The 26,607-nt window shown below is 32.0% G+C and overlaps 1 protein-coding gene across 4 annotated transcripts; it reads left to right on the forward strand.

The window, feature by feature from the left end:
- Window positions 1-3,743: 3,743 nt before the first annotated feature.
- Window positions 3,744-25,739, forward strand: LOC143233167 (charged multivesicular body protein 4c-like). Of its 4 annotated transcripts, none has more exons than XM_076469124.1 (7): window positions 3,744-3,967; window positions 6,996-7,185; window positions 18,280-18,457; window positions 19,329-19,443; window positions 19,808-19,928; window positions 21,484-21,575; window positions 24,474-25,739. In XM_076469124.1, exons 2-6 carry the CDS (start codon window positions 7,002-7,004, stop codon window positions 21,546-21,548), a joined length of 663 nt encoding a protein of 220 aa, XP_076325239.1. In that variant the 5' UTR covers window positions 3,744-3,967; window positions 6,996-7,001; the 3' UTR covers window positions 21,549-21,575; window positions 24,474-25,739. The 4 variants fall into 4 exon arrangements, with proteins under 4 accessions (XP_076325239.1, XP_076325240.1, XP_076325238.1 ...); XM_076469125.1 differs by having other exon boundaries at window positions 3,818-3,967; window positions 21,484-21,595; XM_076469123.1 differs by lacking the exon at window positions 3,744-3,967 and adding an exon at window positions 4,373-4,613 and having other exon boundaries at window positions 21,484-21,595.
- Window positions 25,740-26,607: the final 868 nt, after the last annotated feature.

The following is a 26,607-nucleotide window of genomic DNA, read 5'->3' on the forward strand; positions in this document are numbered from 1 at the left end:
TTTTGCACTACTGAATTAGGGACGGCTAGCGCACATAGCCATCGTGTAGCTTTGCGCGAAATTCCAAAAACAAACAAGATAAGGCTACTTCAGAAATGTCCTCCCAGTGGTTCAGTTAAAAATTATAATTTCGATACCATGATGGGCACAGTACAGAGTCCATCGTGTAGATTTATAATTTACAACAAATCAACGAAAATGTGAATTATCCAAGCTTTTAACTCATCTAAGCATCTCGTAATATCAACTCAAAAGAAAAACTTCTTTCAAGGACCTTAAATTGTTACAAATATCATAGCCAAACCTGCTAACATGATTGGCCCATTGTTATCCTAACCACTAATTTGATAACATCAATTTATACCGAAAAACAACAAACTAAAATAATTATATAACAGTTCAAAAATACAATGAATGGCAAACTTTAAAACATTTCCTCTAAACTAAACGTACTGATAAAGACATTCCAATACTTACAACACAAACAGGTTTTTCCATAATTACTACTACAAACCGAACAAATACACTTTTCAGTATTTAAAACACGGAGGCTTATCTATGGCTATCTTAACTGAACTACACAATTCTAATTAGCCAAGTCATTTCAATTAACTATAATAAAAACAATCTAACTGATAAGTTTGATTTGAATTTCGCGCAGAGCTACACAGGGTTATCTGCGCTAGCCGTCCCTAATTTAGCAGTATAAGACTAGAAGGAAGGCAGCTAGTCATCACGGGCTACTTTTACCAACGAATAGTGGGATTGACCGTTACATAATAATGCTCTCACGGCTGAAAGAGCGAACATGTTTGGTGAAGCGGGAATTTGAGTCAGCGACCCTCGAATTACGAAACTGATAAGTTATTTGTTTATGGAAACCATTACATAAAACATGTCTTGCTACACTTCTTACATGAAAGGTATTTTATCAATACCACTAAGGACATTAATGGTAAATAATCACTGCCTCCCAACAGGCTTCTTTTGAACTATGAACGTTTTCGTCTTTTACACTAATATTCTACATGATAGCATGCTTGAGTTGACTTTAGCTTAAATTACTTTCCATAACAATGAGCTTTATATTCAGACTTAAGACCTCTTCTAATTGTGCTGAGCTATTTAATGATGACAGATTTTAAAGAAAATAACTTAAAACCACACCATCTCTCTTTGGACTGCTGGTACTAAACACTTTAAAAATTATTTTCATAATGTCTTTCTATCCACAAAAGTAATATTTTTATATGACTAACGGGGGTGGATTTAATGGCCAGGTAGGTCAAATATAGATATGCCACCATTTGCTTTTGCTTCATGTGTAGGATTGGTGTGAATACAGCCCTCCACCTTTTTTTATAGCTGACTTGGCATTTAGGCTTAATGTCTAGCTCCCCTCACATAATCTTTAAGGATGTTACAACGTCTTCATTACTAGTGTTCACCAAACCCATAGTGAATGAAATATTACTTGTAATCAACAAGACATAAGTTTCAAAGAAACGTGTATTGATGAAACCACTTACAAAAACTTGTAGAAATATTAAAGCAAACCTCTACAAATAAGTTATAAACAGAAAACAGATAAACGAAATAAATTGCTAGCAATATACGACGAAAAACTGCCATCAAACAGTCTGACAATAACGTATTTAATAGAAGTTTTCTCATAATTGCATACTATCTAAAATTCAAGAACATTTCATGGTTTCCTAAACAAAATTTCATCGACTAAAACATGATTAACGTTGAAAACAAATTTCTTCTAAAATTCCTATTGTCTCCTTCAGAAAATAAAAACTGGAAAACTATTCTGGTACATGCTAATATGAACTGCCCAACTCTCGAAAGAAAGTTCATCGTCAGGACTGCAAGTTCAAAATAAATTATATTGATATTTTGTTCTACATTTTTATTACTTTGCTTTCAACTCAAAGTTAAGGTGTAAGTAATCTTTCGTTGAGAATAACCGTTTAATAATTATTTTAATTGTTACTTAACTAGGATGATAGTTTATAAGGACTAAATACTAAAGCTGACCTTGATAATATGAGTTGCATTGGGAAATTTAGTTATTTCTTGAGGGAAGGAAAAAGACTTTAAAAGTAAATTCGTTCCCAGTTAGTGCATTTATTGCAGGTACACAAGATATTTAGTAAGTCTGTAGGCATGGGAACCGAAAGTAAATGGAATAAGTTTGAGTAAACCATTTTTGTGCATTTTCGCTAAGCCATACATAAAACCGAACGGGAACCCGTAGGATAAAGTTTTCTGAAACATTAACCGACAAAAATTCGAACAGCTTCTTAAATTAGCGTTAAAGAACAAATACTTAGTTTTTAATGGCCAGCTTATTATCAAATGGTCCCTCGCTAGTACAGCGGTAAGTCTACGGATTTACAACCCTAAAATTAGGGGTTCGATTCCCCTCGGTGGGCTCAGTAGATAACCCGATGTGGCTTTGGTAAAAGAAAACACACACATTATCAAATAGACAGAGTGGCAATGGGATCACCTCTTGTAACTGTTTTTCTTTGTTTTTACAAGGCCAATAGTTAAATATTTCCTCGCCAATATTACAAATAAGTGTTATACTAAAGATAAGTTGATAATGCTTTTCTACTCTCACGACACTGATCACGCCAGGAAGATTTTAGAATACCTAAGCTCGTAATATCCATGTATAAACTTTATATTTGAGATAGAAAAAATATATATATCTCATCTTTTTTTAGACGTCGAAGTAAATGAACCAAACAATCTCTTTGCCTCATCTGTTTGTGTCAGAAACTATTTATTGGCTCATATACTTGTTTCGACAGTTTTATGCCAAACTGCGTTCAAACGTAATCTTGTTCTAAATATTCTAAACAAATATATATATATATATTTACCTTAACTCAGGGATTTTCATAATTCATACCGTAATACAAAGAAATGTCCACCCCTTAATATTTACTTTTTCACACAAACAATGTTAATTAACAAATAAAATAGAACCTGCTAAGAAGCCACACACTCTCGCGAAGTATTCACTATTTCTTTTCCTTCTTTTACAGAAATTTATTGTTTTAAACTCAAATATCAAATTCAAAAAATAATCAAGATATATTACAAAAAATAAAGTTACGTTTAGTATTTACATCACTGCTTAGAATTAAAAACTTGTTTAAAACGAAAGACATTCTACTCATTTCTATGCGCTCATGGGTTGTATGCAAAGGTACACAAATACGCACCCATGAGCACATTGTAATTTAAGTTGAAAGCAGGTATAAGCTAAATAATCCACATAAGTCTTGTATATGACTGTACATTGAGAATAAGAAACACCCTATACTTGAAAACTTTCAACTTCTCGATTCCGTAATCAGAGATTACGAATTGTTTATTAAAAAAAGCTTTTCCATTTTCGTTGATTATCAATCACTAACCGGTAATATCATTTCCTCCCTGTTGTTATTAATTTAATCAGTTCCATATTTCCAATGTTTTTATTTGATGACTATTTTCATTATCAGTGTTATTTTAAATAACACGTTTTAGCGTACATTCTATGATGTAGTAAACGCTTAAATTCGTTCTTTCTAAAATTTTGATTGCTTAAATAATTACTTGTTTAACAAATGATGTTTTTCCTCCATTTAAAATATTACCAACTACCTTTTTAAGCTTTAAAACGGATGATGGAATTTGGAGCAATTCCAAAACATCCATAATTTACAGGCTTTTTTTTTTTTTGGTATTACTGTAATTTTAATTTTTTTAAATGAGATTTTCAAATCCTATGATATAAGCTGTGCAGAAGCGTGTTACAAGCGTGTTACAAGGCGTGGAGTTATCTTGTTGATTAAGTAACATTTACTAGATTTATTATTTGGTGAAAATTTATTGAACAGTTTTAGAAGCTAGGTTGAAGCTATCAAAATACCATTCACTTCTCATCAGAAAGTTTTATAAAGAGGTAAGGAATTATATATATATATAACTAATGATATAATGAAAGAGTAATACTAAAAATTAAAACTTTTAAAATTAAAAAGTGTCAAAGTTGTCTTCGATACAGCTTCAATTAAAACTAAAAGTGAAAGGCTCTATTCATTTAAGCCTAGATTAGACATATCAGTGATGCAACTTATATTTGTTGCTCGATAAATATTTGAATATTGAGGTAGTTTTAACAATATACAACGTTTTAGGTGCAACAGATTAGCTTGTTTTCTATATTTATAAATTTGTGCCTAACACAGTGCAGTAGGTTCAGTTTCCTTGGCTATCAGTATTACACTGTGGACTTTTATGTTAGTCATACACGTATGATGATATGACTCCGTACGAGTCACGCGACTGTAGAACTTGTAAAAGTCTTCTTTACAGGTATATAAGAAACTGACTATAAACACTTAAGTTCTAAAATTTAGGTAATTTATATATCATTGTTGACCTTTGTACTAAATACGTATATATATGCCTGAATCTTCTGTGATACTGATAGTATATCACTGAGACCTGATATTGGACAAAATACCTTGTTAGCATTGAATTATAATTTATGTAGCAAGTGTATTGTTATTGCCATGTTATTAGATATTATTTACTTTCACTTGCAGGTTTGTAATATTATTACTTCATGAAAGCATATGTTATTTCCATAGACATTACCTTCCATACTTGAAGAGCTATTAAGAACTATTTGTACTTAACAGTTAAAGCAATGTATTTGAGAGGCATATAGTGCATTGTGCATGGGTGATATGTATATGCTATATATACATGTACATACATAAATAGCTCAGTAGTTATCAATTACAATTATTTCTAATAGGTGATTTAAATCAGCACTATTAAACAATTTATAATCAGTTATTGAATTTCCATTCCTAGTTAACTATCTATAGTCATTTCATTATAACTATAGATGATTAACCAGGAGCATAAAGGCATTAAATTATTTTATATGTGTAACATGTGCTGTGAAATGTGAATTATTATAAGCAAAGGTAAGTGTACTTTATTTTCTACATATTTTCTGTCACACAGGTGATGCCAGATTTAGTCATACTATGTTAAATTGAGCTATAGTACATTATGTTTGGTTAGGTTGTAACTTTATCTAGTTGCAACTAATTGTGTTACACAGTGGTTGTGTATATATTAGATCTGTAATGGAATAAGAAAAATGCAGATTTCTTGAAACATTCCTGAAGTATTTTAAGCTTGTATGAAAGCTTAATATTTTTGACCAAAAAAATAGATACTTTATATAAAAAGAACTATAAACAAACACTATTCTACCCTGCTGAAATACCTAATTTATTTATAATTAAAATAAGCCTAATTAATTAAGAAGATAGACTATCCAGAGGACCTGCAAATTGTCAGAAGTATCTTTTGAGAAAAATTATCATTTGTTAAGTTTGTGCTGTATCAAATTTTAACCAGGTATATAACATACAGATAGTAAGGGGTAATTTGGAGCTGTTGCTGCATGCTCATTACAGAGAAAAGAAGAGTGAAAATTGAAATTATCCTTTACAGTAACTCATCAGTTGCCTTGTTGAACCTTTACAAGCTGTTGGCCTCTACTGCCTCATTACATAAGCTAATTTCTGTAATTATAAAATAAAATCTTTCCATAACCAGAGAGTAATCTGTCTTTTTTCAAATTGTAAGCTTTCTTTTGTCTCATTGTCTTCAGAACTTAGCTCAGAAATCAGAGGCCTTTATCCTATGGATATTCTGGGTATTTGTGATAAACATTATTTTGTCCACCCCCCCACACACACACACATTTTTTTTTTCTTAGAGAAGGGTTAGTGACCTTAGATCTTAACCTGTCCCTTTAATCTCTTTTGCATAAGACTTTTTATAGAAATGAACTAAAAAAGGTAGGGTTTACTTTTATTTTCTACAGCCTATACTTGTATAGTAGTAAAGAAAAAGCTCTTTTATTATACTTCTATACAAATACGGCAAGAAATGGTTTATTTGCATTAACTGTGGCAAGTAGTTTTTGAAACATTGAGGGTGCTTGAGTTATCTTTGACAAATTGCCATATCTGACATACTACTAGTAATTCTCCCGTGAATCCTTAACAGTAAGGTAGGATATTTTTCCTAGTTCAGGAGATTACATTTTCCAAGTGAAGCTTAGATAATGACTTTAACTTCCATTATTTTTTCAATTTTTATGTGGTATGATATAAATTGATCAAAAATTACATTTTACCTATTTAACCCAGTTCACATCATAACAATGTTTGTGATATCCCAGCTGACTTTAAAAGCCATGATATTGGGCAGTAGGCCTCATCAGCACTGGATGTAATTTGTGTAGCATGGTTGATCTATTTTCATACACTTCTTTGTTTTCAAAAGTTATATTTAAAAATGTAATCATCTGTTGGTGTAGTGATTGCTTGACCTACTCTGTGATCAAAAGGCAAGCTTTCTAGTTTGTTGTTTATCTTGAATAATGAGTGAGTTAATTTAAGAAAACTAAATTGATAGTATATAGTGTTCAAATGTTAAAATAAATGTAGTGTTAAAAAATCTTTACCTTAATTCTGATGTGTGGAGATATAAATAGAATTGGTTAAAATTACACATGATTTTACTAACATGATCTGTTCACAACATATCAGTGTTATTTTTATTTTTCAGGAATTTATTGTTGAGCTCATTACTTGTTAAATGAGCATTGGAAACCTCTTTTCAAACTTTTTTTTTCTGTACATCAGTTGTAAAAGTTCAGTCACTTAAAACAATGCTTTTTAAGTAAAATCCATGAACTTTTTCTCTATAATTATATGTATATATAATCATGAACTTTTAAGAACTTTCAAGAACTCAATGTCAGATGAGACAGTTTATGGACTTTATTTTAAGCTATCTCCATACAGTAATAATCTAAAAGTGATAATATTTTAAATGCATTGTCTTTAGAAACAATAAAAAAGGAGGGTAAATCAATAACATTTATATATTTTTAGGTCAAAATGAGCTTTTTCTCAAAAATATTTGGAGGTGGCAAATCAGATCAGAAAGCACCAACTCCTAGTGAAGCAATACAGAAATTAAGAGAAGTTGAAGAGATGCTAATAAAAAAACAGGATTATCTTGAAAAGAAAGTGGAACAGGAAATTAATATAGCTAGAAAAAATGGAGCAAAAAATAAGAGAGGTAACAATAATTTTTCTAATTATTTCATCTGTGACTAGCCTAGAGTTAATACATTTACTTTAAAAAATGAGTTGGTATTAACTGTTAAAACCAAAGTATGAGAAATGTTAAAACAATGTTTGTACATATTTGTATAACTATTCTGTTTATTTGTAGGCACAAAGCGTGTTACTCTTTTAGTTTCTAAAGATTAGGGTTAATGGCCCCATTGTAGTTTTGTAAAACAAATGTACTAAAACCATTCACTGGATTCAACCTTTTGGTAAGTAGGTATTTTCTTCTGACCAAATAAGACATTTTCAAGAATATTTTTTGTAGTTATGAATGCATGTTTAATTATATTTCTTTTATTCAACATTGATTTTCCATTTATGTATGCTCTAACTTGTCTATGATATACTTATAGTTCAGTTTTAGTACTGATCCATAAGTATCATTCTATATACAAAGTATATAACTTGTCAATTTGGCATCATATGTTATGGCTTTTTTTGTGAAGTAAAACAAGTTTATTTTTTGTTTTTTAATAGTAAACTTCATGTTTTAAAAATACAAATATGCCTAAGATTTAGGTTTAATGTATTTAATCAGCTACTTTAATATTTGTTATTGTTGATCTTGAAATATTATTGTGACTTAATGACAAACAACCACTTTTAGTTAATTTATTTGAAAGTGATCACAATTCAGTGGTTTGGCCTGGTCAAAATGGTAATAAAACTAACTTTCCTATGCTATCTAAGTTTCATTGTGTTCACATATCATGTATAATTATGGCTTCCAAAATAGTGGATGTAACATTAAAATGTTATTTTTTTACACACAAACTGTAGTTTTAGCAGCAGATATCATTTGATGGAAACCAAAGTTTAATTATGAATAATAGTATGACAGAAGCAACAGCAAACATTTGATAAGTGTGTGATGGTAACAAGCATTTAAATCTTGAATGTTTCAGAATGTACATATTCCATCTTCAGGAATCTATTCCAAACAAAGTAACTTATTAGGTATTTATATTTTTAAAGTTCCAAAACTTTTGTAAAGCAGAATTAAAATACAGAGTAAAAGGATGAAATTAAGGAATAGGATATTATAACTATATTAGTTTTTGTTTTTGCAAAATTTTAAAAGTTATTAAAACATTTATGACATAGTTATGTTATTAAAGTTAGGAGTTCATTTATAATAAATACTTTAATTAATCAATATTTTTATCCAAACCTGCTTTCAAATTTAAGAATTGAAATATCAAGATTTTAAAAAAATGAAAACCAAAGGTAGTTTTAAATCATATTATATTCCAAATTGGTAGAAAAACACAAATGCTATTTTCATAAAAACAATTTATCTACAAGTTGTGAAAAAAACCAGATATAATTTGAAATCATGGTTGTTGTTTGTTGTTTTTTTTCTGATTAACCACGTAAGTTATTATCAGGTTTTAATGAAATCTGTTTTGAACCTGTATTCATATCACTGAAGTATATTTAATATTAGATTTTTCACATGCTCAAACAAGTCATAACACAAGCTCACAACTTTTAAAATCAGTGAATAATATATTTGAAATTCTGTAAGTTGAATTATAATTAAATTAGCAAAATCTCATCCAAATCAACTTGTCTAAAATTTAAATAAATGAATAATTGATGGAATTGTAGGAAATGTGACAAAGTATTAATTTTATGGTTTGGGGCAACTTTGATTTGACAGCTATCAGATTCAAGCCAAAAGGCCATGGAGTTATATACAGTTGTATTTAAATGATGAAAATTGTTTATTCCTGCAAAATCATCAGATTCCAAACAAATAGTAGTTAAATATTTGAATTAAAATCCCAAAAGACAGGAATGTGTGGATGATGAAAGAAACTATTGAAGCCACTGGATTATAATTAGAGCATTACATCTGTAGTTTCAGATTTGTTAAAATGTCATGCAAAGAATTATTTCAACCTGAGAAAGAAAGGAAACAAAAGTGAACAAAAACAAACAAACCAAAAGCCAATAAATGTGCGTATTACTTACTGGACTTAGTTTTCTGTTGTAACTGGTTGATAGCTGTTGTCAAAAGAAACCCCTCTTTAAAATATCTGCAGATTCTAATATACTAACAAAATCCAGACAGAGTGCTAGAGCATTGTCTCAGAATCTGCTACTGTACACTTCAATGATTGTTCTAAACACTGTTTACTGGAATGAAACCCCCTAATTCATGTCAATTCGTACAAGTATCTGAGACACCAACTGAGATGGGCTTGCCCCTTGCTAGTGGTTTTTTGACAGATGGTTAAGGGATACAAATTTATATCTGTTAGCATATACAGCTTCACTTCAGTGAAAAGACAAGTAAATATTTATGACCTTTCAAAAATTCATTTAAAGTTAATGTAAGTAACTAGATGTAAAAATATTTCTTCTGTGTTCCTAAATTAAAATATATTGTATACAAGCTATAGAGAGCTGAAATTCATTCAGTACATTTATTCATTAGCTAATTTTTAAATATTTTCTGTTTATGCAGTGGTTAACTAGCAATGAATGCAGAAATTTACTACATTCATGTCTGGAAGTAATATCTCAAATACATGGTTACAGCTACAAGTATACTTGACATCATGTGTAAATTAATACTAATTAGTATTGAGAAATATTTTCACACATTTATTAGCTTTGATACAAATAAACTAATATTAAATTTTCCATAAAATGTTCCTAATAGAACCCCTCGGTGTGGATTCCTGTTTGTGGTGAGGGGACCTCCCAGGGAAGGTTCTGTTCTGTCTGGTTACCTTCTCTGGGATCTAAACATCCACCCACGTGTTTGCCATGCGTGGCGACCTGTGAAGGGGAGGAGAGGATCCTGGTGGTTGAGGGGTCCAACCCTAACACACCACTTTGGCCTCGAATTCCTGTAGACGGGCGGCCTTTGGGTGGCCCCCCTTGGGTCAATCGGCTGGTCCACTCGGGCTAGAGTCAACCAAGTACCAGTGTTGGAAGTTCTCAACAGGTGTTGTGGACATTGTGCCTAATGCTGGTGTTTGGGTATAGTGCTCATGAAACCCAGGCATTGCTGCATTGTCCTTGCATGACTTTGTAGTGCGTCCCCTTGTAGGGCTCCATGGTGGGTGGGGTCAGTGGGTATTGAAATTTTTCCTTTTTCATATGGATCCTCCTTCAAAAAAATTAAATAAAATTGTGAAAAAACAGTCACTGGGTAAGCGACCACGTCTTGAAGAATCTGAACAGCAATCTTCAACATCTGTAACACACGCACCTCATTTTCTTATATTACATTCTCTTTCGGGAAAATCTTTAGGGTAATTGTCCCCCTTTTTTATTCAGAAGAGTCTAGAGGGACTTGGTGGCTCTCCAAAGTCAGTAAAGAAGCTTCGATCTGGAGACATATTGGTTGAAACATCCACATCCCAACACAGTGAACTCCTTGAATTCAAAGGCAATTGGGGATATACCTATTGAGGTTACACCTCATGCTACTTTAAATTCATCACGAGGAGTTATTGCTGAGAGGGATTTGAAGAACGTCCCCGAGTCAGAAATTCTTGCTGGTCTCTCCACTCAAGGAGTTTCTGCAGTGAGGTGCATCTCCACTCGCAAAGATGGAGTTACACTGCCAACAAATACCCTCGTTTTGACATTTACTTCATCACGTGCACCTGCCACCATCAAGGCAGGTTATCTAATTTGCAGGGTTTGGCCCTGTTTGTCTTTCCCTACAAGAAACATTTCTCAAACCTGCTGATACAATCTCCATTCGGCAGTTTTCTCTCGTTGAACAGTTGTCTTTTCCATTTCTAATCCTGGGGGATTTTAATGAACATCATCCCCTCTGGGGAAGTGCTATTATTGATGGAAGGGGTCGATCTGTAGAGCTTATGCTCTCTGATCACAATCTTTCTCTTTTCAATACTGGTTCTTCCACTTATTTTCATGCACCTAGTCAGTCCTTTACCGCTATTGATCTTTCGGTTTGCTCCCCTTCATTATTCTCCCATTTTTCATGGAGGGTTGACAGTAATCCACTACGCAGTGATCATTTTCCTATCCTTTTGAGAGAGACTGGCCGTGGTTGATGCCACCCTACCTGCGTGCCCCGGTAGAAGTTGGATCAGGCAGACTGGTCCACTTTCACTGCTCTTGCAGAACTCGATCCTGCCATCGTGAATCAGCCATCAATAGACGACTGTGTGGCAGTGGTAATTGACTGTATTATACAAGCAGCTGCTCAGTGTATTCCTAAAACCACGACACGTTTTCCACGATATCCTTGTCCGTGGTGAAATACTCCTTGGCATGGAAGGCTCAAAACGGGCCTGGGATACTTTCCATAGATATCCCACACTTTCGAACCACATCGCTTTCCAACAGGCCAGTGCACATGCTAGGTGGGTAAGACGACAAAGCCAGAAGGAATCTTGGATTAAGTTCACAACTAGCATATCTTCTACCACCAGTTCCAAGATCATATGGGACAGGATTCGAAAGATTAATGGGCACTACAATTCTGTCCCCCTCTCGATCTTACTCTCTGATGGTCAAGAGGTGGCTGATGTCCGGAGCATCGCTGATACTCTAGATGAAAGCTTTTGCCGGGTATCTTGCACTTCTGCTTGTTCCTCCACCTTCTTGGCCATCAAGACTCAGGCAGAGCGTTCAAGTCTTTCCTTTCGAACTGACTGTCTCTTTGACTATAATTGTCCCTTTACACTGGTGGAACTGAAAATGGCCCTTCATCGGTCTGCCAGTACATCTGTTGGACCTGATGATGTTCATTATGACATGCTGCACCATCTATCTCCCGCTTCTCTTGATGTCCTTCTGATTGTCTTTAACCAGATCTGGCAGGAGAATGTTTTTCCTGATGCCTGGCGCCAGGCTATTATTTTATTTTCTCTAAGGTAAAATCTTTCTCAGAGAAAGATCCCAAGATTCCTTCAAACTACCGTCCAATTGCTTTGACGAGCTGTCTCTGTAAGACCTTAGAAAGGATGGTTAATGCTCATCTTGTTTGGTTCCTCGAATCAAACAACCTCCTCTTGCCCACCCAGTGTGGGTTCCGACAACAGCACTCCACCACAGACCACCTAATTTGTCTTGAAACATCAATCAGAGAAGCCTTTCTCAAATGCTAACATCTTGTATCAATATTCTTTGACATTGAGAAGGCTTATGACACAACATTGAGGTATGGCGTTTTGCGAGACTTCCATACATATGGGTTACGTGGCAATTTACCCCTGTTTATTAAAAATTCTTTAATGGACAGGAGATTCCAAGTTCGTGTGGGTTCGACACTTTCCCGTTCTTTTGTACAGGAACTTGGAGTCCCTCAAGGCTGTGTATTGAGTGTTACACTCTTCAGTATAAAGATAAATGCCATCACTGAACAACTCCCTCTCACTGTTGCGAATGGGCTGTATGTCGACGACTTTCACATCTCATGTCAGTCGTCAAACATGAGATACATTGAGCGCCAACTACAAACCGCCCTCAATTGTGTACGGAAGTGGACTCTGGCGAACGGCTTTAATTTCTCTCTCTCCAAAACTGTATGCATGCACTTTTGCCCTTGACGGGGTATTCACCCTGATCCTGAACATCATATCGGTGAAGTTTTGCTGCCAGTGGTCCCGGAGACCAAGTTCTTGGGGCTTATCTTTGATCGTAAACTGACCTTTATACCACATTTAAAGCAGCTTCGGGTCAAATGCACAAGAGCACTGAACATCCTCCGTGTCCTCTCTTCTACCAGTTGGGGAGCAGATCGATGTTCGATGTTAAAGGTATATCGTGCTTTTATTCGATCAAAACTCGACTATGGATCAATGGTCTATGGCTCTGCCAGACCCTCAGCCTCAAAGATGCTGGACCCCATTCATCACCAAGGACTTCGACTCTGCACTGGGGCTTTCCGTACCTCTGCAGTTCATAGCTTATATGTTGAATCACATGAACCTTCTCTGCACCTTCGCCGTTTGCAACTATCTTTACAATATGCTTTGAAACTTCGTTGGGGATGTGCTTTCCTTCCTCGGTGGGCCGTACTTTTTCAGAACAGATGATCTGTCATTGCTCCATTTGGCCTTCGCATGTGGGCGCAATTGGATGAATTGGGTCTGTTCTTGGATAACATTGCAGATTCCACAGGTCAGCCCATCCCACCATGGCTTATTACAGCCCCCAAATGTGACCTTTCTTTCAGTCATCTAAAAAAGGCAGATACTCCAGATTGGAAGTACCGTCTTTTATTTAATGAACATCTTTCGAACAATCATTCAGTTCTCATTTATACAGATGGTTCCAAATCAGGTAATTCAGTGGGCTCTGCTATGGTTTGCTGTGGTTCACTAGTTGTGTGCAGAATCCCCTCTACAGCTTCTGTGTTCACTGCTGAACTGTATGCCATATCTCTTGCCCTGGATCATATCGCAGCTGAGCAGTACTCGAACTGCACTATTTATACTGATTCGCTTAGTTCTATACTTGCCTTGGAATCGCTACACGTTGACTCACATCCTGTTCTCACTGATATTCAAAACTGACTGGCCCATTTCTCATTAACAGCTACTTCTATCCAGTTTTTCTGGATACCAGGCCATGTTGGTATTTGCGGGAACGAGCTTGCAGACACGGCAGCTAAATCTATCTGCTCGGCACTATCACCCCTGTGCCTATTCTGTACATGGACTATGGTCCTGTCTTCAAGGCTCGGCTCCGTGCCAGCTGGCAGTCCACTTGGAGTGAGCAACGCAACAAGCTTTTTCAAATCAAACCCTATATTGGACTTTGGCTATCTAGCTTCCGTAAAGTTCGGAAGGAGGTACTTGTTCTAACTAGACTACGCATTGGTCACAGTTTTTTAACTCATCGTTTTCTTTTATCTGGAACTGATGCACCAATGTGTAGTTTGTGTGACACTCAAATCACTATCAGCCACATTTTACTTTCTTGCCATCGTTACAATTCTCAACGACGGCAATATTTTAAACATATTTTTTCCCAGGGTCTATCTGTAACATTGGACAGTGTTATTGGTGATGGTGACTCTGTCCACCTTGAAAACGTTTTTAATTTTTTAATGGCCATTAATCTTTTTAATCTCATTTAAGTGTTGCATATTTATTCATTACACCTTTTTTAATTGTGGTTCCTTTTTTAGTTTTATTCTCTCTCGTTTAATTTGACATTGGAAAATGGCCAGAACATTAAATAACTCGACACCAGGACTGGAAAGGCCAACTTCAGGTGACTGACGGTGGTTCTTATACTTACCTGTTAGTCTTCCTGGCGGGCTATGATCATTACCATTCTGCTACAGGTAGTCCTTTACAACTTTGTAGACTGGATGTCAACATTGGTTTTTACGCCATTTTCTGTTTTAATTGCTGTTTTGTTTTTACTTTCATTTACTTTTACAAATTTTACTCCATTTATTTGACTTTTATCTTTTTTACTGGACATTTGGCTACTCATTATTACGATTTTGTGGAGTGTCTTTTAAAACTTCTATTCTTTTACATTTTGATAATGGCTGTTATGACACACAACCTGGAACCAGGACTGGAAAGGCCAACTTCAGGTGATTGATGGTGGTTCTTGAACTTACCTGTTAGTCTTCCTGGCAGGTTATGTTCATTACCATTTTGCTAGAGTAAGTACTTTACAACTTCTTTTACTCTGCTTTCTCTCTCAACGTTGTAGACTAGGTGTCAACATTGGTTTTATACTTTTTTGTTTTACCTTCATTTCCTTTTATGTATTTTACTACATTTACTTTATTTTTTCCTTTTTACCGGATGTTTGGCAGATAGCCTAGCTGCTTTGTGCCATTAAACACTAAATCAAACAAACAAACAAACAAATCTTAATAGAATGTTCAAATTTCAAAAGTCGTGGATTATTGATCATTATTTAATCAGTAAGGAGGAGAGTTGGTTGTTTATATGTCAAATGATAACAGAGTAAAATATAAATAAACTAGCCTTAAGAATAAATATTGTACATCTCTCAGTTTTAATAAGCACACGTATTACAGCCAGTATAGACATAGATCTGAGAACTGTTCAAAGTTTTCAGCAACTTAACCACTAGCAGCAAAAAACACATAAAAGACTGGACAAGCAATATTCTGTTTTAGTTAGTCTGGGTTTGTAATCTTAAAATATTTGGTAATAATCTTGCTTTTTCATTATTAAGATACAATGTTTTAATATTTCTACGAAAGTAATTATGTTAAGCATTACAGAAGTGTATAATGTCAATATTGTTTTAATATTGTTGTGAAAGTTAGTATTTCAAGGCATAACCTAGAATAATGTGAGCTGATCCATCGAAGGTGGTGTGTAAATAATTTAAGATGTATACATGAAAAACAGCTTTGTGTTTTGGGACCTCTTGTACATGTAATCTTGGATTTCAAGTGGCTGGAGGGGATTTGCATTTGAATATCTAAAAATGGAAAAGTCAGTGGAAGCAATGTAATGTTTTCAGTAGTATTACATTTATGGAAGACTGATGCTTGTAAAAAAAATTTTCTAATTTTGGTTCTGTTATGTAAACCTCAGCCATCATACATCACTAAACAACATTGAAACTTAACCCTGTTCTGATTTATATTGATTAAAAGGCCCAACAGTGAGAGAAATAAATCTCATGCAAAATGAAAAATTATTAATATATATGGAAGTCTCTCAGGTTGATACTGTAATTTTCATCATGTCTAGTTAATTTGATGTTATTGAATATTATCTTTACCATATGTATGCAGCTTTTTTTTTTAATGAAATAAAATTCTTGAACAATGGAGTAAACAAAGTATTGTGGAAGTCTTAAAATATCTTACTTGAAGTAATAACAAGTTTGTAATTGTTAAGATGGTTATTATATGCAAAGTTTCCAGTTGACGTGAAAAAACTCAAATTTGTTTGCAAATAAGAAGAATCATGTGAAAGTTAAGTATCTTGTATGGCATTATTTAACCCTTTAAGCACAAAGGTTGGTGTATAGCATGGCACAAAGCTCAAAAGGGAGTCAGTAGCCAACTCAAACATCACCAATAGATGTCAGTTAAGTTGGGCATATGTCATGTGATCATTTCATGGTATTTTTTTTATTCAACATGTTGGAGCAGTTCAAGCATGAAAGTTCATTGAATTTTTTGTGTCAAAAGGTAAAGTTGAATGCTGTGCAGTAGGATGTTCAATGTTGACAAAGCACTTTTGCAAGTGAGGATTCAGATAGTGAATTAGAAGCTTCTGGCAATAACTGGCCATCAGAATCTGATCATAGTGACATTCATGGGGATACCCTTCCCAGACCATGAAGGGAGCATGGTTGTGCAGCTAGATGCCATAGTAAAAGAGGCTGTGGCAGAGGCCAGTCACAACAGAATTCAAGGCCTAGGCATAGACCTAAGAATGACAGTAATAATAATGTAGTAATTGATGGTTTTTTGTTTGTTTTTTGCCTAGTTACAACTTCAAGACACAGAACTATGTGAGATGGGTTGCCAGTTTTAGTCAGGAAAGTGGTTACGTAACACTGGTAACAGTGAAGCAGCACCTTCTGAAGAGTTTAAACAGCATAAACAAATAGGTATGCTGATTAGTGTTAAGAGAGTCATGAGTTTGGTCCTCATTCTAGATCTTGCTCGGTGGTTTAGCAGCAAATTGTCACATTATTTACAAAAGCACTGTGGGTAGGCAAGCCCTTTCTCTGAGGAATTTCATTCAAAAACTGTATTGCTCATAGAAGAATATACCATTCAGTCAACTAGAGCAGGTAGACTCAGCATTAGAGACAAGTCACTGGAATGAACTGGCTGATGTGTCCAGGCCAAACTGCAGTGTGTGTAAAGATAAACCAGGAGGCAGACAGCATGTGCACTGTATAAATGAAGACAATAAAGATATTTGTAATGCAGATTTTGAAAGAAAATTAAAAATATGAGATTTAGGAATGAAATTTGCTATTTATAGTTTTAATATTTTAAAAACATTTTTCATTGAATAAATAAATAAAATCTCAATTGTTTTATATAGAAAAGCTCCTTTCAATATTTATGAATATTGCTGGAAGATATATATAAAACATTTTTGTAGTAAGTTGTAATTTTTTTAACCACACTTTTTTGACATTGAAATAAAAACTGTGCAAGATTGATGTACTTCTGCATGTGAATATGTTGATCTAAATTGGGTTGTAAATTTTGAGCTTTTTAAAAACTACCTGTATCAAGTAAGCGAAGTTGGGTTGTTGTGAAATATTTTTATTTAGTTTTAGTTTTCTGTTATCACAATAGTCATCATGTTTGAAACAACATTAGTAGCAGTTTTAGTAAAGATAAAAACAAACAAACACAATGGTGCATTGTACAGTATATTGTTCAGAAAGGATATTTAGAAAAGGTACAAGTAGTAAAGCAAGGAAACCAAGAAGTATAACAACATTACATTGTTTAATTTGGTTTAGGATAAGTTATTAATAAAGTAATATTTATTTAGTTGTAAACAGTAATAACCAAAACTTTTTTTTATGAGAATAAAACAAAGAAATTGGGTGCAATATGAGTTTCAGCTTCCAGCAATGTTCATAAATGTTGGAAGGAATTTTTCTATTAATCAGATAAACATTTCTACAATAAAGCATCCAACTAATGTTTTAAAAGTTAATGTATTGATTGAAAGAAGTTTTTCATTAAAATTTTAAAAATAAAATATGAAGGGTATAAGATTGTCAACTATGAAGGTTTTTCTGCTGAAAGAATGCCAAGGGTAGTTTTGGTGTGTTTTTTTGTTTTTATGAGCAGTACTTATGTGACATTAAATACTTACTGGCCTGGAAGCTTCTATTTCTATAGACTGTAGAAAAAAAAGATTCAGTTTTTAGTTTGCTTTATAAAAAACATGCTTTAAATGAGTTAATGCATCTGTCTCAGGTGTTTTATGTATCTTTCTGAACAACATAAGAAGCACTGTTACATGCTTTTACATTTATACACAACTTCCTGTACAAGTGTATATTTCAGTGGGACTTAAGCTGTGTGTATAAGAATGGATATTTTCCTTCACAGTTGCTCTTCAAGCCTTGAAAAGGAAGAAAAGATTTGAAAAACAGTTACAGCAGATTGATGGAACTCTGACCACAATAGAGTTCCAGAGAGAAGCCCTTGAAAATGCGAGCACTAATACTGAAGTTTTAAAAATAATGGGACATGCAGCAAAAGCTCTGAAAGGTACTCATGAGGACATGTAAGTTAAATAATCATTTTTTATAAAATAGTAAGTTTGGTTTATTTCTTGTCAGTCAAAACAGTCTTTGTTCATTATTGATATTAAATTGTAGTTTTTTTAAATTGTTTAATTTATAAATAGTTTTACTTTGCAAGTTTTCACACAAGAATTGCTTAGTGTACACTAATTTATAGTATCACTTATATGGTATTCAGTTTTGTTTCTTCGTTTTAAAACTGCAGAAGCTTGTTTTGATTTTTGCCAGTTTATGAAATTTATATAAAATTGTATACACATACTCGTACACATTGGTAATTTAAATTTATTAATGTGTATTGTTTTACACACAAACTGATTGTGAACAGAAAAAAAGATATTAAAACATAGACACTACTGAGCAGATCTCTTAGTATGGTCAGTGACTAGTTTTTGAATGGTATGTATTCATTAATTATGGGTTCATTCACTGCTCTATCAGTGTTTATTTACATGTATTGGGACTTTAAAGATATAGATATAACTTCTTTACTCATTTTCTTTAAACTGTTTTAAAACTGGGCTTACGTGTAGTTAACCAGAATTAATTCAGCTGTGTAGGTTCCATTCATGTAAAAGATAAATTTGGTTTTTGTAATGATGTGTGCACTGTTAATATTAAATTACTTGCATCAAAATAGATCTTTCTTTGTAATTAATTATGTATACATTGAGTATAAAACTTTAGTTCTAAAAACATTACTTTTATACAACTGTTGGCCTATTTGTGAGACAATACTTACAGTATATACCTAGGAACTTGATATGTAATAGTTTCACATTAAGCTTTGGCTTATTCCTCTGTTAATTTTTTTATACTTTGGAGTCTCTACATATGTTGTATTTTATGTAGGGATGTAGATAAAGTTCATGACCTTATGGACGAAGTTCAGGAACAGCAAGAAATTGCAAACGAGATATCTGAAACTATTTCTAATCCTGTGGGATTTGGCCATTATATTGATGAGGTAAGTTAATTATTCCAAAAGTGAAATATCTCGGAAATGTTAAGCATATGTACTAAAAGATGTGATATCGATTATATAATTAATTAATTGAAAGGTATGAATTCATGTATTTTTTAATAATTAAAATATTCTGTGTGTTGTAAGGTAGTTTTGTCATGAATATTTAATATAGGAATCTTATTGTTTTATAACTATATATATTTGGTTTGCACAACACCATACTAATTTTGTATTCTGAAAGTATTCAATTTATATAGAATATGGACTGTATTGAACATTTTCAGAAAAAAATTTTGGTAAATTTAATTATTATGCACCCCAGTCTTCCAAGTAAAAGAAAGTTTTTCTTAAAACATTTTTCAAGGATGAATTGTCTAAAGAACTAGAAGAACTGGAACAAGAAGAGTTAGATAAACAGTTGCTAGATGTAGGACCTGAAACTGAGAATCTACCAAGCCCACCAGAAACTGAACCTAGCACATCAAGTAAGGAATACCCATTATAATCATGTCACTAGTGTTTCATGCAACATTTATTTTCTTATTAATATTCAAGTAATTTAGTAGCACCAGAGTAATAAATCTTTAAAAACTGTAGTAACCAAAGTTGTTTCCTTTTATTAGTGAGTTGTATAGTATGCTGTTATTCTAGTTTCCATTACCTTAGATAATATCATCAGATTTACTGCTGTGCCAGTTTTCAGTAATTTATTATTTGAAGTACTATAAATAGCACATCAGAAAAATTTATTATTCTATCATGAATCTTTTTCTAAAATTTATTTGGAGTAGTACAGTGTAGGATACTAACAGACCTAACTTCTATGTCAGACTGCATGTCTGACCTTCTTTCGTTTATAGTGTGAAAGAGAGTATATAATCAAACTAAATTTTTGTACCATATTGTTTAGCCCATTCATATCAAAACTAGTGGTTTTTTTATTGTATTTTCTTTAGAAAACTTCAAAAACAGGTTGTAAAATAATGTCTGTCTTTTAGAATTATATTTGTTTCTACAGCATCTACAACAAGAGACAAGTCAGTTGGGTGTTATATAAATGTTAAAAATTTTCTTTCTTTTCTCACTAAAAGTGAAATTGAAAAGAGAATCTGTGACAAAGAGACCTATTGCATTGTTTGATAGGTCACATTCCCTACTGTGGAATGCAATTTTGCCAATTCAAGGCTCATCAGCACAGCTTGGGTCAACAAATTGAAAGATACACCAGTTTGTTTTCCATGTGAACAAGCTTTTGCTGCATTTGTATGCCCATTCATAGTTACATGATTCACATGTCTGACTACTTGTTTTGAATAAGTCAAAATACTGTTTTAAAGTTTCTGTGGTTGTATTGACAATTCTCTGCCTGTTTGTAATCTCAAGTTTCTGTAATCTCAGAACTATTTCTCAAAATTTTTTTACTCTTTCTCTCTTGACAGGCCAAGAAACAATGGACATATTTTTTTTGTTGCTGCATCTGTTGTTCATTTGATACAGCTGTAAAGAATAGAGCATCATTAAGAAACATATTGCATGGAATGTTTTTTGACTTTCCAGAGCTACAAGTTTATACATGTGTTTTATTGTGTGGAAGCTACGTATTTTGTTAAAAAAAAAAAGTCATATCAAGTTTGGAACAGTGTTATCCTTTTATTTGTTTCTTTCAGAATGCAATAAGACAAACTATAGAATAGGTTCTTTGAAGTGATGCACTTGTGTGTTTGAAGTAGGACTGAAACAGCAATTATGTGTGTAACTCAGGTTAAGAGAAATTGAATTAAGTAACTCAGAGTGAACCTACATGTGATGAATAGAAAGGCTTAAGAAAAATTATGTGCAGCAATGTGTAAAATGCTGAAATTTGATATCTCTAGAACCATCAGTTATTTATATTTTGTTTCTAAAACTAAATTCAATTTCAGGCAACATTATGATTAAAAAAAAGTTAATACAATATTTTAGTTGCTATTGTATTTTCACTAATGTTGCACATCATTTTAATGAGTTCAGTGCAATATTTTATTGTTGTTGAATTTATAGGGAAGGCCAAAATTCAAGAAGATGAAGATGATGATATGAAAGAACTTGCAGCCTGGGCATCTTGAATTATGTTACAACTTGTACAGAAATAGGTAAACTAAATCAGTCTCAAGTAGGTGATAAGAAAAGTTACTTATATTTTAAACATTACATTCTTTCTGTAATTTCAAGTATGAAATTAATGGTTGGTTAAGTGTTTCAATTGTTTCTTTGCCACATAGCTATTTATAGTACAGCTATTTATATTACCTTTGTTTACAGTCTTAATCCTAAGTGCACAGGGTTAGTCCATTCGACTGAGATTTAATTTTTACTGTAAATTTTACAATTTTGTATTTACTCAGTATATCTTCATGAAATTTGGTAAGCTTTTAGTAAATATTGCAAGTATGTTATACACAAAAATCAGAAATTTGAGTAAAGTAGTTCTGATAAAGATTTGTTTCATAATTTAACTTCAGTCAACGTGACTCAAATGTGAGTCTGAATGAAGATGATTTTCATATTAAGGTTGAAACTGTTATTTTACAGTCCCCATATTTCAAAATAACCTCAAAATATTCTAAATATGTATCAAAAAGTTTTGGTTTCATTTAAACTATTTTATCTTTTATTTTCTTATTTATCGTAACATTGTATGGGTTTGATCCATTTGATAGCTTTGTATGCACCACCAACAAAACAAATATGAAATAAATCTAAGTTATCTTTTTTTCTTTCTGGAATAACTAAATATTGTAACACAAAATTTAAATTACTTACAGCCTCAAACTGTAACTGTTTTGTTTAATTTTATTGGTCTCTTATGTCTGTCTATTACAGACAGCTATAAAGGAATCAGCAGTAGTGTGGATTTTTTAGGTTGAGCAAAATTTCATATTACATTATGCAACATCTGTGTTCCTCAATATTTTTAAATGTTTTTAAGTTTTTATTTAATCTAACAAGTTTTAATTTTTACATCTCAGTTACTTCTCTTAAAAATATATATCCATAAATAAAATAAATAACTTAGCACTTACTTCAAGACAGGCCTTTTTGTTCTCAGATGCTGATTTTCATTGATCCTAAATTTTTCTCTAAGTTGGTTTTCAAAAAAAATAATAAATGCAATTTTCAAGTATGCATTTTAAGACACAAATAATGTTTCAAACTAATATAATTTATCTGACTTTCTAACTGACCTGTATAAAGGTTTAAAAAATGTCATTATTTACAGATCACTGACCTTGACTAAGTAAAAATCTGCTTGTAAAACAGTGCTTTTAACTGAAAAGTAGCATATGAATATAATAAACCACAATTATTACTTAAAAACATGTATCATTGTAAAGTAATATCAAATGCATGAGGGGTTAAGAATTTTTGTTGTAAATGTAAAAAATTCAGTAACTCAGAAAATGAAGATGGAAGGTTTCTATTTTAAATTTTTGTGTGTGATTTATCTGTTTGGTGAACAAATTGAAACTCATATAAGGGAAGAAAAACTTAATTGTAGAATTTAGAGCAGAGAGACTTCCCAAGACATATAAGTGAAGGTTTACTTTTAAAATTAAGATGTAAAAACTTGTATAATGTTAAAATTTGAAGTATAGACTGTCTTGGTACCATATTTATTGGCATATGTTGGTAATAAGTCTTCCATTAAATTTTGAACTTAGCTATTTAAAAGTCATGACTTGCACATTTTGATATTTTTCTAGTTTAAGTAAAATTATTTTTTCAAGCATACAGTTGTCTGAATGGAAAGTACTTTACATTTGAATATGATAGTGCTTATTAAATTCATTTCTACTCCTTAGTTATAGATTAAAAATTTCCCTCATAATTTTGTTAATAGGTATTATTACTAACTTAAATTGATAAAGTGTAAACATTCAATTAAGCTTAGTGGTATTATGAAGCACTATCAAACAATCAAGTCCAAACCCAACTATCATGTCAGTACAAATAAGTGTTAAATTCCTGGTTGAAAACTCGTACATAAAAAATGCTGTATTATTTTTCAAAAGACCTTGTTCCAGTCTTGTACAGATTTGTTGGTGAATAAGATAATGAATTTCAAGAAACCTTAGCCTAGGATAAAGTTGTGATTTAAATGAAACTTGATTTGATGAGGTATAAAACAAGTCATCTCAGAAAGATTGCTTAACAGCACACATCATGGCACAAACATCATTAAATTACCTGATATTAACTTGGTTTAACATTATTCACTATGAAATAGAGAGGGCGCGGTGTTTTTTTGGTTTTTACAAGGGTGTGCTTTATAACTTATTATTTATTTGGTCTTCTAATAATTCACTCATTTCTAACAGATTTCTATGTTTAGGTTTTCATGTTATAATTACTCTTACATGAACATGTATATGTAATTTTTTTGTGTTATTCATCTAATTTGTTATGTTTATCTATTAGTACTTTTTTAATCTGGTGATGATTTATTGCATGACTTTCATTTTGTTATTTTCCAAATGTCTTAAAGTGCTTCTTATGTTTGAAGTATGAAAAGGTCTGCTTTTTTAATATAAGGCTGAAGAACAATTAAATTATTCCTCTAGAATGTAAAATAAAACTAATGATAGTTCTACTGTGTTTAGTCAGTCAATTTCAAGACCTCCCCCACCCCACCCTCCTTATCCACCTTTCTGGTGATTTATTGGTAAGGCTAAGGGCTTGTAACATTGAAATCTAACTGACATTTGGCAGAGTACAGATAGTCCATCATTAAACATTTTATTTAATGACAAAGTCCATATCAGATCTCTAATAAAATGGATGAGTATGCTTATTGGATGCATTCAGAAGTTATAAATACAAAAAATGAGAAAATATTTACATTAGAAAGCAAAATAAAATCTTAAGATTATGAAAGAAATCACATCTTACACAAAACTTCATAAAACATTATTTTAAATTGTTCTAAACAGCAAGATCTTGTGCATAGATAAAAATGCCTCTGAAATTATTTTTCTTTTCTGTTTTTTCAGAGCTCAGGTGTGAAACATTACTACAAAATTGGATATATCATTGATGTTGATTCTGCTGAAGATTCATTGCACTATTTTTGTATGTATTTGGACTCTATCGATTCTTCTCCAGTTAAAAGAAAAAACTTCATTGAAGCTTGTCATTAGTTTCAGTTTAACAAGAAATTGTTTACTTGTGTAAAAACAGGAGATTAAAAAAATTGTATGTATGTTAGTTACTACCATTTAAAAAATTATTTATCATTTTAATATTTCAAAGTGAGTAACCATTTTTTTAAAGAAGAAAATCTTTTGAAAAATGAGAACTGTATTATCATGTGTACCCTTCTTTAAAGTGAAAAATCCTATTGAATATTAAGTAAATACCAAAAATATCCTATCTGATAGTTAGGTGTAATATCATATAAAACTTTTAGTAGTTGAAATCTTAAATCTTTGATAAAAGTTAACACTTTTTTTTCATTAGAAAATATTTGCAACATGTTTCTTCATGAAAGTAATGAGAAAAGTGTTATGATTAGACTTTGTGAGAAGTATTGTGATATTAAGTATTCATTTATATTGGTCATTAAACAATATCTGTTGAAATAATTTCCTTGAACGTCATAGAATATCTTAGTGAAGCTAATATTTATAAAAGTGATTTTGCAACTAATTGAATCCTATTTTGTAAATAACAATGTAGATAAGAAACTATGTTTTAATTATGTTATTGCTACCTGAATTGGAGGAAACTGAAGTGTTTTACAGCTTCATGAAACTTAGTGTATTAAGTTTAATGTTATGAACAAGTCTGTGAATTAAAAGTATTTGCCAATAATGTGAAATGTGTTCTATTATTGAATACTAATATTCTCTGCCTTCCTAATTAAAAGAAGCCTAAAAATATTTACAAAACATTATAGTAGCATTGAATAAACTATCTTAACCTAGAAATTGTGTACTACAATGTAATTGTGAACAGTTTCCTATTTTGAAGATAGTTACCTATTTCATATTTACGTTGTAAACAACATTAATAAAAGCATATACATATATTTAATGTCAATATATACTTTATACTGATTATTACTAGTAATTTACTCATTTTCATTTATCAATTACTAATATTGTAGTTTTCATTGATAATCTGTTGTGCTCCATTTTGTATTCTTTGTTGAATTGTTTGTTTAGAGCAAAGAAATATTTTGTAAATTTCTCAGTGAGATAACTTTTACATGTTGTAATCGTATATGCATATTATTAAATTTTAATTTACACCATCAACTTCTGTTATCAGTAGTCCCTGTATTTCTTTAAACTATGTTTATGTAGGGACACAGTAAAAGGTTGAGTCCCTGTATTGGTAACCCAGGTTTCTTTTGATTGGTTTGCTCATTTGCACGTGGTTTTCATCCATATGTTAGTTTAAGGGTGTAAGAAAGCAACATTGTTACTATGGAAGAAAGAAAACAAGGTTTCATGGTATTAACAGAATTTTAGATACAAATAACAAATGCTGATATAATTATAAGTCTTGCAGGATAGGACAGTAATTATCATATTAGTCACGAAATGTTTAAAATAAGAAATGTAAGAATTACCATAGGCCATGAAATGATATGAAATTTTAGGGATTGAGGGACTTTTCCTTGGAGAATTCAATTGTAATGCTTATATATTGTCATCTTGTACAGCAAAGATAGATATACAGTATTATTTTTTCTAATTAAGACTTATCATTTTATGAACTGTGAATCTGATCTAAAAGCATTAAATGTTTTAATAAATAAGCTTTTTATTTGTACCTTTAATTAAAAGTCTTTATGGCATAACCTGTTCATCAAGTTCTGCATTAATGTTTTGTTGATGTGTGGTTTACTTCTCCAAAGTTCAAAATATTGCAGTAAAGTAATAAAAAACTAGCTATGTGTAAGGACTGTTAAGATTAATAATTTGAAGTTTTCTGAACATCATTAAAATTAGTTTAAACAAATTCTATTACTCATTTCATGTTTTCGACTTTAGATCAATGATTTCCATCCAGATGCATGAATCAAGTAATATATTATTGTTAAGTTAGAGAAAATATGAGACAAAATATAATCTTTTACCCCCACCCCAATAAATAATTATTCAAACAGAATTTTCCAGA

Source organism: Tachypleus tridentatus, chromosome 12 (assembly GCF_004210375.1).
Source record: "Tachypleus tridentatus isolate NWPU-2018 chromosome 12, ASM421037v1, whole genome shotgun sequence".
Lineage (NCBI taxonomy): Eukaryota > Metazoa > Arthropoda > Merostomata > Xiphosura > Limulidae > Tachypleus > Tachypleus tridentatus.

Bases quoted from the DNA above. Each gene is read 5' to 3' on its own strand.
- LOC143233167 (XM_076469123.1), top strand. From the start codon at position 4,581: ATGTTATTAGATATTATTTACTTTCACTTGCAG. The intron at 7,186-18,279 runs GTAACAATAATT...TTTCCTTCACAG, and splicing joins TGGAGCAAAAAATAAGAGAG to TTGCTCTTCAAGCCTTGAAA. The intron at 18,458-19,328 runs GTAAGTTAAATA...TATTTTATGTAG, and splicing joins AAAGGTACTCATGAGGACAT to GGATGTAGATAAAGTTCATG.